Here is a 13,210-nt window from a genome sequence, read left to right on the forward strand (position 1 = left end):
TTAAATTTCCTTTTTAATTCTCCGACTCACATCAAGGAGAAAGGATCATGGGTGCTAGTAACTTTTTAATATTTTCTAATCCCTCTTTTTAAAGATTTTATTTATTTTAGAGACAGTGAGCATGAGTAGGAGGGGCAGAAAGAGAGAGAGGGAGAGGCAGAGAATCTCAAGCAGACTCTGTGCTGAGCAGGGAGCCTGATACAGGGCTCCATCCCAGGACCCTGAGATCATGACCTGAACCAAAACCAAAAGTCAGATGCCTAACTGACTACACAACCCAGGGGCCTCCATTTCCTAATCCCTACATTTCTTTTTAATTTTAAAAAATATTAATTTATTTGACAGAGTGAGAGAGCACAATCAGGGGAAGCAGCAGGCAGAGGCAGAGAGAGAGGGAGAAGCAGGCTCCCCCTGAGCAGGGAGCCCGATGCGGGGCTCGATCCCAGGACCCTGGGATCGTGACCCGAGCCGAAGGCAGAGGCTTAACCCACCGAGCCACCCAGGCACCCCCGTTTCCTAATCTCTCTTAAGAAGGACCAGGCAGACCTAGAGTCTTTGGGTAGGGAATTGGATCCAGCTAAAAAATTTAATATTATTTTGGTTTTTGGTAATAATGATTTTTATTGTTTTTGTCTTGTTTTTGGCATATGATTGTGGTTTTCCAATCATGGTTCAGATGTAAAGTTTCTTTTGAAAATGCGTTAACATAAAAAGGTGAGTGTTCTTTAAAGGGACATATTAAGTAACTGACATTAAAGCAGGGGGCGCTATGGGAGAAGTCATAAGGGTTGGTACTGACATGCCCCAAGTTTGTAAACCAATGGCCCTAACGAGCCCCAATTGCTTTTTTAGTGACTTCGGCTTCAAGATGAGTGAAGATTTGTTCTTAGAGGTGTGTGTTCCTGATCCGGAGTTTTCTGGGAAGTCCTACTCTCCTCCCGTGCCGTGTCCTGTGGGTTCTACTTACAGGAGAACAAGAGGGTATGTCTCACAACAGTCGCCATGGCCGGGGACACGAGGAGTCTGCACTGGGTTTGAGAGTAGAGAGGGCCACTGGGTTCTTTTCCTACTCCCAAGTGCTTGGATTCCAAGCTTGCAGGTCTCAGGGTGCTTGGGCAATATTTGGAATTAAGATGTTTATAAACTCTTGTACCTTCAGCGAGCAAAATGCAAATCTGTGGACTTCTCTGCAGCTCTGGCTGTGTGTTAAGTTACGAACTTCAGCAAGGATGTGTCTTCATGGGAGTTCATTGGAGAGAGAGATGTACACTCTTGCCCAGGACAGCTTCCCAACTGTGTGGGCTGCCCAGTGTAACTCGAAGCAGGACCAGTTCAGAATGATTACACGTCGTCTTGGCCTATGGGGAAATGAATATTGTCCATGGATGAGAAATAGATTTCCAATTATGGCGACTCAATGACTATTCCTGGTTGTCTCTGACCTCTTGCTCTTGGGGTGGGGGGGTGACAGCTATCGGAAGATTTCTGGGGACACTTGTAGTGGAGGAGACGTTGAAACACGACTGGAAGGAGAACTGGTCCCGTGTCCCTTGGCAGGTAAGAGGTGGCTTCTTGCCTTTGAGTTCTTGAGATTCTCACTATAGCGTCGTCACAGTCCGACCCAGGTCTAGTCTTGTGACTCTTCTTAGTGGAGGAAAGACATGGAAATTACAAGCATCACAGAGCCCCCCTTTTCCCCTAAGCTTGGTAGCCAAACCAAATTTATTTAGAGCCTTATGCTTCTGTAGGAATGGAAAGTATTTTCTGAGGGAAACCCCTTTTGTTTTGAAAAGTGTTTATTCTTCATCTCTCGTATTCTAGGCATGGGCGGGAGGGAGGGGCTTTGGTGATTTACCTCAATCTGTGTGTCAGAGCTGAACATAAAGAGCCTTGTGGCTTCTGGGGACGTAGCTAAGTGGCGTGTCTTAATTTTTATAGTAATAAGTGCCATGAATATTTAAGCAGAATTTCACACGTCTTAATGTGCTCTTTCCATGTGTTGTCATTTTAATCCTTCTCACTACCTCGTGGAGCAGATCCTGTCCTAAGCTCCGTTAAAAAAGATAAAAAAATAAAAAAGCACGTTCAGAGGAGAGGGTCAATGCCCCTGTCGAAGGTCACACACCCGCTAAGTGGCAGAGCTCAGATGCAGACTCTCCAGCCTCGTGCTCTTCCTTGGATGTCGCCCGAGTCGCCAATGAGTGTCGTTCCCATCACGTCAGGGAATCATTATGCAAATCATTAGGAAACACTTCTTTGGAGTGAGTGCACCTGCTGTAAAGGGAGAGTGTGGTCCAGACATGCTTTTGAGTTGAGTGAGCGGTGGCGGCACAGGTGGTGCATGGAAAGGATCTGCAGTCTAGTCTCGAAATGATGATACCCTCGCAAATAGTTCATCTCTTAGCACCTTTCCTTTCCGGCTCTGTTTTGAGTACTTACTCGTGCAGAACCTCCTTATTCCCTGGGAACCCTTCCTCCTGCTCTGACCTCTCGGGGAAGGTGGATGGTCGGCGCACGCTTGCAGCCGTGGCGTCTGATGGAACAGCCGTTGGCGCCCACTGGGTGGCGAGAAGCACGTGGTCCTCCGCCAGCGGGGCAGCACGCCCCCTCGTTCGCTTGCCAGCGTGCCCCGGTGTTTTTCATGCTAAGCTCATTAGCCCTTTAATTTAATCTTCCATCATTAACAGAGTAATTAACATCCCTCACTGTGGAGACTTCAAAAAAAACACGGTTTCAGCAGATTCCTGCAGATGAGCAGATAATACTCGAATACGCTCCTCACGAGGGCTGTTACTGATGAGGGCTTGGGTGAGCAGGGTTTGAGTGATTGCTCGTAAGGGCTGGAGTACATGCTTTTGTAATAAACATTTCTGGAGATAATTCAGTGAGGGGCAAAAACAGTTTGTTTAAAGCTGTCTCAACTGGTAGGAGAGCTATTTTCTTTTCTGAGAGGAGAAAAATAGAGCAGGGAACAAAGTAGAAGAATCACATTTGCCGTGTAAGGCCACCTCCTAAATGTTTAAAAAAAAAAAAAAGTGGCACAGAGAGCAAGGGTATCCTGCAAAAAGAAAAGATTTCCTAGAGCTGATGGGAACCAAAGCCTCTTTGCAAAGAGGAGGTTGTCGGGGCATCTGGAAGGACTTTTAAAAATGAAGTCATCCTTCCTTTTTGATGACTGTAATAACACAGATGTCCAGGCGGTTCTCAGGGAGGGCTGGGATTGGCCAAGAATTGTGTTCTCCTAAGTTGAGTCTTGGACACGGACAAGCAGAATGTTCCTCTGTATCTAATCCTAAGGCAGGTCTTTCTGGATCCAGGCTCTGCTGTAAAGGCATCAGTTGGTTGGGAGAAAAACGGAAGCCACAGAATGGGGTTTGTGGACGTTAGAGAGATGGGAGGCTGGCAGGTGTGAGGATAACCTCTGTGGCCCTCCGTGGCAGCTTTGATGAGAGTCCTTGGTTTCTGTTAGGTTTCATCTTAACGATCCCCTTCCCTGGGAAGTACGGTGGGAAGCTCCTCTTAAAAATCAGAAGAAGAGAGCGGTTACCACGTGGTGGAGGCTTAGACACTTTGGAAGTGCAGTGAGACCAAAGGGAAAGAAGGCAAACGTACCTTTACTAAAAATTGTAGGTCCATTTATCATTGCGGTGCATTATCTGTGCGGGAGCCCTTGTAAAGTGGGTAGCTAGCGTGCGCATACCCCCTGAATGAGGGGAATGAAGGAGCGGGAGAGAAACGGCCACAGGGCAGGCGTGCAGGGGGGGGCTTCAGGTCCCATAAGCAGCCCTCTGTCAACATGGTTAACAAAGACATGGATGCGGGTGTGTTGCACCTCTCTGTTGCTGTGGAGACAGAGTAAGGACTTGGAATGTTTTCCATGCTATTCCCTAAAGTGGAAGAGAGGGAGCACCACGTCTTTCTGTTACTTGTCTGATATAAGTAACTCTTCTGGGGCGCCTGAGTGGCTCAGTTGTTGAGCGTCTGCCTTCAGCTCAGGTCATGATCCTGGGGTCCTGGGATCGAGCCCTGCATCGGGCTCCTTGCTCAGCAGGAAGCGTGCTTCCCCTTCTTCCCTCACCCTCTGTCCCTGCTTGTGCTTGCTCTCTGGCTATCTCCTTTAGTGAAATAACTAAAATCTTAAAAAAAAAAAAAAAGTAAGCCTTCTTAAGCACTCAGAGCCAATATTTCTGCGTCAGCATTAGCCTCTACATTGCAAGAGGCAGCCTTGTGTAGGGGGTGAAACACAGATTCTGGATCCAGACTGCCTGGGTTCAAGCCTTGGTCCTGCCACTTACCAGTTGTGTGACCTCGGGTATGGCCACCTCTCTGTTTTCTCATTTGTAAAGTGGAGTTCATTGTGGTCCTTCCATGACGCAGTCATTACAGCAGTGAAATGACGCCCGGTGCGTAGTATGGACATTGTGTAGTGTTTGTCAGGAAGAAACAGAACCTTTGAGATGATTACATTGGAAGCATTTTGTTAAGTATTCAGGAATGAATGTATTATTACTGTGTTGAAACTATAATAGGTTAATGTAACTGCTCTGTGTCATTGTGAATAATGTTGGATGGGTGAGCCAGCAGATTAGCTACAAGTCTTCTGCGACGAAGGCTCTCTCCTCAACATGATTATGGTGCCATGTGACACCGTCATGTGACGAGGGAGAACATGCTGAGTGGGGTAATCATTTTGTCATGTGCAACTCTAAAGACCTCTGGGCCAAGCTCAGAATTGTGGATGTTGGAGCATGACTGGGGCCTCTCAATTAAAAAAAAAAAAAATATATATATATATATATATATATATATATATAACAAGTAAGACAGTTTGCAGAGGAGAAAACAGATTTACAGGAGTCGAAGTAACTTGCCCCTCTAGGTGGACACGGGATTCCATTTTTCAGACCTTCTAATCTCGAGTCCTGTGTTCTGCTGGATCTGTGCCGTGTGTCCTTGGCTCCGAGGTGTGTGGGTGAGCAGAAAAGAGGTCAGACATGCTAGGACCTCCTCAGCACCCACTCTGCCCACCCTCTCTCTTGTTTGTCTGTGTCTGTGCAGAGGAGAACGAGTTTATCCTGTACGCCATGCGGAAGTCCATCCACCGCTATGACCTGGCCTCGGGAGCCACAGAGCAGTTGCCTCTCACCGGGCTGCGGGCCGCAGTGGCCCTGGACTTCGACTACGAGCACAACTGCTTATACTGGTCCGACCTGGCCTTGGACACCATCCAGGTGCGTCAGCCCTCGGTCTGCTCATGGGGGTGGTGCCTTGTGACCACCCAATCCCAGTAAGCTTCCTTCAGGACGGTCTCAGGAAATGGATATTAGAAGTTTTAAGTCATAGCTCCTCTCAGGGCCAATGGATGAAACGTTGCATTTTTTTTTTTGTTTGTTTGTTTTAAGATCTCATTTATTTATTTGACAGCAAGAGAGGGGAACACAAGCAGGGGGAGTGGGAGAGGGAGAAGCCGGCTTCTTGCTGGGCAGGGAGCTGGATGCGAGGCTCGATCCCAGGACTCTGGGATCATGACCTGAGCCGAAGGCAGACGCTTAACGACTGAGCCACCCAGGCGCCCCAAAACTTTGTATTCTTGTGTTTCGGTATTTTCTTGGCCTATCTCTGTCGTTGTAGGAAGAACTGAGGGACCCCCAGCTCTGCCCTCTTGCTTGTAAGCAAGGCCTCCCTTTTCCTGCTGGGGAAATTTGAGGACTAGGAGTATAGGATAACTTGTCACTATCCCACCAGCTGCCTCTGAGGCGTCCTCCTTCCTGAGCCATGACACAGGCACCCTTGACTATTGGTGGTTCCCGTAACGACCCACTTCAGCTGTTCTAAACACAGCCAAGAACCAGGAAGTGAGCTATAAAGATCCCTACACAGGCCAGGTAGATAGCCATAGACTCAAGCCCATGCATTTTAAAGGGGAGCTGTTTGATCTGTATTCATTGCCTATTTAATCCTCTTTAGCGAAGCAATTTCAGCAGGTTTTATCTGGAGTTCCAACCCAGCAGACATTTCACAGTGCCTGGGCTTTCGAGGGGCTGGGCCTGGGGGGATGTGGGCAACCGTACAGCATAGCTTGTCCTGGCGACAGCACCTGACAGCCAGGACCCCCCCAGGGAGGACAGTCTAGAGGAGCCGATGCAAAAACTTAAAAATAACAGGAGCCTGGTTTCCTTTCTTTCAAAAGCAGACAGACTCCAGCTTCTCAGTAATCTGCAACCTCGTTATTGGGATACAGCATCGTTCAGTAACCAGCATTCATAACAATAACGCAGAGTAATGCCAATGATTAAGTTCTGTGTAGCTCTTCTACTTGAAACAGGAAGCCATGATATATCTTGGAAAAGCTTTTATTAAAAACCAGCTTTGCTCGTGTGGAAAGTTTACCGACAGAAGGCATCTCATGCCTTGCCAGTCACAGTCAGTGGAGTAGCGGGTTGCCATCCACGGGACTGAGCTGGCACGAGGTCATTCGAGCACTCACGGTCTTTTCTCCCTGCTTCCCCCCTTTAGCGCCTCTGTTTGAACGGGAGCACAGGGCAAGAGGTGATCATCAATTCTGGCCTGGAAACCGTAGAAGCCTTGGCTTTCGAGCCCCTCAGCCAGTTACTTTATTGGGTGGACTCTGGCTTTAAAAAGATTGAGGTAGGTATATCCCATGCTGTCCTTAATGAAGCGAGCGGGGGTGGGGGGGGTACATGGGCTTTGAGCCAGGTTAGGCACAGGAGGCGGAGCCAGTGTGTCCGACTTCTCTGGAAGTCCTTGGAGAATTCCAGAGGCTGGACCAGCGGAGCCTCCAGCAAGGGAAGAAAAGGGGGATAGTTTCAGAGTTCTTGCTCGTTGTCCTGAGGGTCCCGCATGAGAACAGGATGTCTGAACCCAAGCAGAGATTTCATTAAGATGCCCTGAGCGGTTCTGTTTTGGCTAGTTGAGGCGCGTGGTGGTAACAATGACTATAATTACATAACACCATAGCACGAGTGTAGTGCTGTATTATCAGTGCTCTAGTATTATTGGAGTTGATTAGAGTAATTAAGACGATATCATGATCATGATTATGATTATTGATGACAACGAGCACTTACTTTGTGCCAAGCCCGGTGGGAAGCCCTTGGCTTGAATTATTGGATTCAGTTCTCACAACAGCCCTGCTAACAGTGCTCTGATTCTCCCACTTGATTTATCTGCCCCTTAGCGACCTGACGCAGCGTGAGAGGAAGACAGGGCCTCTCCAACACCAAAGTCATGGTGTCATAGGCACACTCGCCTCTGGGAAGGCACTGCTGAGCCCCTGGGACATTGTGTCCATCCCTCTTTGTACTGAGTAGAGGGAGGCATGGTGTATGGGTTACACGTGGGACGCTCAGTAGAGGCAAGGAGGCACCATCAGGAGAAGTCACAAAGACAGACCCCAAAGTTGGGAGCCAGACCTGGGTTCAGTCTTCATTCCGGTAGCTTAAGTGTGTTGGGCAAGTTTCTTATCCCCTGAAGCTTCAGTTCTGAGTCTGTGAGGCAGAAGTTCATTGATCCACACCGTCGTTGCAAGGGGGCTCTTTCTTGCATGGTGCTTGCCAGGTGTGGTTCAAGGCTGTGAGGATACAGACATAGGTGAGACACTCAAGTTCCTGTTCTGAGAGAGAGGAGATGATAGTAGAGGAGGCAAACTGAGGAAGACCTACGTCCGTTGGTTGTGTCAGCGATGAGTCCTAGAGAGACTCTCTAACGGGCAGTGTGACCGTGTGACTGCAGAGGGGGGCAGCGTTATACAAGGTGCGCAGGAAGGCCTTTGGGATGTGACATCCGAGCCAAGGACATTCTGTGTCCCCCTCACAGTGCGGTTGAGGAAAGCGAGTGAAAAGACCCACGGTGCCTGACACGTACCGAGTGCAGCGCTGGTGGTCTTGTTATTCTCGTTTCCTTCCTTCCTTCCTTTAACCGTGTGTGGTCAGCACTCTGCCAGGTGCTGGAGGGATGCTGGAGAGCGTGCATGTGCACGTGCTCATAGCATACAACACGGGTACTGTTTGTGGGAAATGGTAAGACGAGTCACCGGCAAGAACTGTAGATGCTCGTTGAGGAAGGCTCGTCAGAAGAGTTAGCCGAGGAGCCGGGCCTGGAGGGGCCTTCTGAAGGAGAGAGGTTCGGAAAGAGAGATGCGATTTGATTACAGAGCAAAGGACAGGCCCGGGAGTGGGTATGGCGCGAGTAGAGGGATGAGGAGGGGTATGTCAGGCTTAGAGAGCCATGAGAAGGCCAGCCTCCCCAAAGTTGTAGGGGCTGAAGTGGACGAGACCGAGCATGGAGGAGAGAGACTTAGAAGTCCGTGGAGATTCTTAATTGGAAGGCTGGGACGTTGCGTGTTTGCTTTGTGGACAGTGTGGAGCCATTGGTGGCTTTGGAGCATGGAGCAACATAGGTGGGTTCAGTCAGTCATACGTACTGAGTACTTTGTGCAGACCTGTCCTCGTGCCCCCAGAACCGTGGCACGGGCAGCAGCACTGCTGTCAGACCATGTAAGAATTGTCGCAGGAGCCCAAGGAGGGAACGGCTCATTCTGACCGGAAGTCAGGGCAGGTTTCCCAGGTGAGCCTGCAGGGGTATCTGGCAGCCGGAGAGGCGCGTGTCCGGAGGTGGCAGCCCAGCAGGAAATGTGAGGTGGGCTTTCAAGGAGTTCAGATCCATCCTGGCCTCCCCTCCGGCCCCTCCCCTCTCCTTTTTCTATCAGGTAGCCAATCCAGATGGCGACTTCCGGCTCACGATCGTCAACGCCTCCGTGCTCGACCGGCCCAGGGCTCTGGTCCTCCTGCCCCAAGACGGGTGAGTGTGGCCCCAGAGGAAATCAGCGTGTGGCCGATGTCGCAACGGACAGATGCTCGTGGGAACGCAGACTGTCGGACACAGGCTTGGTCTCTGATGATGGCGGTTGAAGTAGTCTGGTGACTTTGAGTCTTGAAACTAGAGCTCAGTCATGTTGTCGGTTAACTCCATTCCCTTTTTGGTAGCAAGTCTCAGAGTCTCCACATCCACACGTCTCACGTCTGGGGGGTGTTTCTCCTACGAAAGGTGTTATTGAAAGTCTCTCCACAGACATAGCGTAGTTGGGCCTGGTTGGATAGTGTAAGGATTCTTTATCTCGAGTTGGGCGCATGATGCAAGCATATGATCCCTTCCATCTCCAACCTGCCTGCAAACCCCCCCCCACCGCCCACCCCAGCTTGGGTGGGTTTTCTTACTAGTGATTTATATGTACCTGGGAAATGCAAAGGTGCTTTTTATCAATTTCTTAACTGAAGGAAACATAGCTGAAAGGAAATTCTGAGTTAGGCTTTCTATCCTTCTAGTATTTATGATAGAGAATTAGATCTTTTTAAAATTTTTTAAATTTATATATATATATATTTTAAGATTATTTATTTATTTATTTGACAGACAGAGATCAAAAGCAGGCAGAGAGAGAGAGAAGCAGGCTCCCCGCCAAGCAGAGAACCCGATTTGGGGCTCAATCCCAGGACCCTGAGATCATGACCTGAGGCGAAGGCAGAGGCTTTAACCCACTGAGCCACCCAGGCGGCCCTAGATCTTTTTTTAAAAAGAAAAAATATAGTTGTGCTTCATTAAAAATTACAAGAGAACAGAAGTTTATGAAATGAAAAACAGGGGCGCCTGGGTGGCTCAGTGGGTTAGGGCCTCTGCCTTCAGCTTGGGTCTTGATCCCGGGGTCCTGGGATCGAGCCCCGCATCGGGCTCTCTGCTCATCGGGGAGTCTGCTTCCTCCTCTCTCTGCCTGCCTCTCTGCCTACTTGTGCTCTCTCTCTCAATAAAAATTAAAAAAAAAAAAAGAAATGAAAAACATTTTTTTCCTTCTTTTTCACTCTTAATCCTTCTCCCTCACACTTCCTAGGGGTAATCTTGGTTAGTAATTTCTTATATATCATTCAGAATTCTTTTTTACCCACGTGCAAGCACATAGCCTTAAGACACAGGGACACACACACACATACTCAAGCATCAAATAGAAATGTAGATATGGACTGTTCTGCCTGTTTTCAACACATTTAACGTGGGTTGAAGATGACCTTTTTGTGTGAGCAAACCTGGAAACATGGAGATTTTCAGGCATCAAAATACTCTTTTGTATGTACCATCGTGTTTCATTTTCTCTGTAGATTAACATGTTGGCGTGTATACACATATATCCCCCTTAAAGTGTATGTGTTTTTAAACACACATAACACCAGTGTCATTTTTTTGCTGGTGTGAACAGTGCTTCGATGAATGTCGTGGTATGTTGTCTTGACATAACCTGATTACATCTGTGGATAAATTCCAGCAGAGGAATTTCTGGATCTAGAAATTTGGTGGCGTTAAGTATTATAATTACCTCTTACAATAATCATACTGCTGACCTAACTGGCTCTACGGTTCTGGAGGCTTCTTACCTCCTGGGGTAGCATTTGACTCCCTAGGTCGGATGTGATGTGCGTTCTTCTCCCATTTTGACCAGGGTGATGTTCTGGACCGACTGGGGAGACCTGAAGCCGGGAATCTATCGGAGCAACATGGACGGCTCGGCTGTCCATCGTCTCGTGTCAGAGGATGTGAAATGGCCCAATGGCATCTCTGTGGATGACCAGTGGGTCTACTGGACAGACGCCTACCTGGACTGCATCGAGCGGATCACTTTTGACGGCCAACAGCGCTCCATCATCCTGGACAACCTCCCGCACCCCTACGCCATTGCCGTCTTTAAGGTGGGGCCTCCTTTGCTCCCAGCTTCGGGCAGTCTGGTAGAGCGGGGGAAGAGCTGCCCATGGGTTTTTGCAGAGCTGCTTGTCTGACTGACTTCTAGAAAATCAGCTCCCTTCTGCCTTTGAGGCTGTTGCCTTTAGCTCATCTGGATGGATGTCAGAGTTGGCAGGCATCCGGGCGACTCACTGTTCCTGGTTCAGAAGGTTAAAAGTTGAGGTTGTTTCATAGAAAAATCCCCATTTGCCCCTGAGTGCTGGCAGTTTGGGCTCAGTGTCCTTATCTCTTGCTCAGCTCGTGTCCTGATGGGCTCCGATGGGCTCTGTCCCACCCGTGTGGCCTGCCACTGCTGCTTTGACTCTAGAGAACAGAGTGGTTGGTTTTTCCTGCTACTGGGAAGCAGATTTCGAACTGAAGGGTTGGGCTGTGGTCAAAGTCTATGCTGCTTAGATAGTTTCTGTCGGGCCGTCCAGGCCGTTCCTTCATGGTGGCTCTTGGGTGAGGTCTGGAAGAATCCACTGTCTTGCGTTTCGGTGGAAATCTCGGGCTGATCACTCACCACTGCATGTTAGGTGTCCTCTGTATGGGGGAGCCCTTGTTCGTCCTGAGGGCCCAGGATCGGAGACCCAGGAGCTGGACTGATGAGCAAGGCTTTTCTTTCTAGAACGAGATCTACTGGGATGACTGGTCACAGCTCAGCATCTTCCGAGCTTCCAAATACAGCGGCTCCCAGATGGCGGTTCTCGCGAGTCAGCTCACGGGGCTGATGGACATGAAGATTTTCTACAAGGGCAAGACGACTGGTAAGGCTGCATCGCCGGCGCCATCTCCCTCGCGTGCTGGTCTCCGGGAAGGGGCTGGGTGTGGGCAATCTCCGCTCAGGCGGGAGCTGGCAGCCTGCGTCTTTCTTGTCACGACAACATGCCCATTATTTAATTTCTGCCTAATGACATCTTAATTTCTTTTCTAATGGTACACAAACAGCTGGAAGACAGCATGTTTTCGCCTGCCTAGAGTGTGATCCTTGGTGGGTAATTACACCCTCCTCCTGCCTTTGGCCCCTGACTGATTGGTGGCGTAGCTTCTGCAGCTGGAGAGTCCCAGCGTGCGCTAACTCCCCATTTGGCAACCTCACAGGGAGCTGTGCTGTGCTGAGTCTGATGCCAGTTGCTGCTTCCCGACGGGAGTCCCATCATGTCCTCTGCTTGCCCAGATGACCTGTTGCTCACTGAGCACCTACCTCCTTTCTAATGCGAGGTGTCATCATATGACGCATGGATTCACCTGTCCCCGCCTGAAACTCTTAAACCACACAAAGAAGGAGATGGGTCTTTTTTTTTTTTTTTTCCCCCCCTCTCAACAGTTTGGCCACTGCCTAGCACTGAGTAGGGCTCAGCATTTGTTGAAAGAGGTCATGAAAAGGGACCGGTTGCCAGTGGGTGCAGACAGGAGCTGTCTTAAAGCTTGCTGGGTGAGGCTTCAAGAGCTTCTCCAAGCTTGTGACCCGCTCGCTGGTCCTGGAGACCAAGACTGTGCCGCAGAAAGCCTCCTGCCTCACTTCCTGCCTTCTCCCTCCATGTGCTCCCCCACCGTTGGCTCTACAAGACAGAGAGCAGGATGGTCTGAGAAGAGTAGTCCCTTTAAGAAGTACCCTGTTTATCGCAGTGGGATTAAATAGCACCCTGGGGTCGGCTGACTTGTCTTTATTGACTGACCAGCTGCTGGGTTTCTGTTTGGCACTAGAATGTTGATGTTGTTTTGTGGGTTTTGGCTGGCGCTGTACTAGGAGAAGATTGACAAAGGGAGAGAATAGGGTTGCAGATAGCATTGTTATTTTGGGGGGACCAGTGAAGATAGCATTAAGAACACCCTTGTGAAATGGTAAAGAATGTTCGAAATGTAAGTCTGCCTTAATGTTCTGTCTTTGCACCGGACCTGTGGTGTGGGCGGGGCTGGTGTCACCATCCATGGTTCACAGATCGGGGAACGGCATCTCAGAGGCCAACGAGCTTTCTCAAAGGTCCCTCGCTAGCTCAGGAGCAGGGCCTTTGTTCCAGTTCTGCCGCTAAACCGAGAAGTCACAGTTTTCTCGGAGGAAGTGCCTGTTTGTTGTTGTTATTTTTTAAAATTTTTTTAATATATATTTTTTAGATTTATTTATTTGACAGAGAGAGACACAGAGAGAAAGGGAACACAAGCAGGGGGAGTGGGAGAGGGAGAAGTAGGCTTCCCACCAAGCAGAGAGCCCGATGTGGGGCTCAATCCCAGGACCCTAGGATCATGACCTGAGCCAAAGGCAGACGCTTAATGACTGAGCCGCCCAGGTGCCCCTATATTATTTGTGTTGTCTCCTCAACACATACAAGACTGCCCATTAATCACATGTATGAGAATAATACACATAACAACCTACGTTTATTAAGGGATCACCGTGTCGGAAGCCCCACACCGATGCGCTTTG

The 13,210-nt window shown here is 49.2% G+C and overlaps 1 protein-coding gene across 1 annotated transcript in view; it reads left to right on the forward strand.

Moving 5' to 3' along the window:
* Positions 1-13,210, forward strand: part of SORL1 (sortilin related receptor 1) — a 144,106-nt gene that overhangs the window by 76,601 nt on the left and 54,295 nt on the right. Inside the window, exons 14-20 of the mRNA XM_032868990.1 lie at positions 853-981; positions 1,472-1,557; positions 5,059-5,231; positions 6,517-6,648; positions 8,729-8,820; positions 10,508-10,754; positions 11,414-11,552. Of these exons, the coding sequence (XP_032724881.1) occupies positions 853-981; positions 1,472-1,557; positions 5,059-5,231; positions 6,517-6,648; positions 8,729-8,820; positions 10,508-10,754; positions 11,414-11,552 (998 nt within the window). The remainder of the gene's footprint in view (positions 1-852; positions 982-1,471; positions 1,558-5,058; positions 5,232-6,516; positions 6,649-8,728; positions 8,821-10,507; positions 10,755-11,413; positions 11,553-13,210) is intronic.

The sequence above is a fragment of the Lontra canadensis genome, unplaced genomic scaffold (assembly GCF_010015895.1).
Source record: "Lontra canadensis isolate GAN:19392208 unplaced genomic scaffold, GSC_riverotter_1.0 scaffold36, whole genome shotgun sequence".
NCBI lineage: Eukaryota > Metazoa > Chordata > Mammalia > Carnivora > Mustelidae > Lontra > Lontra canadensis.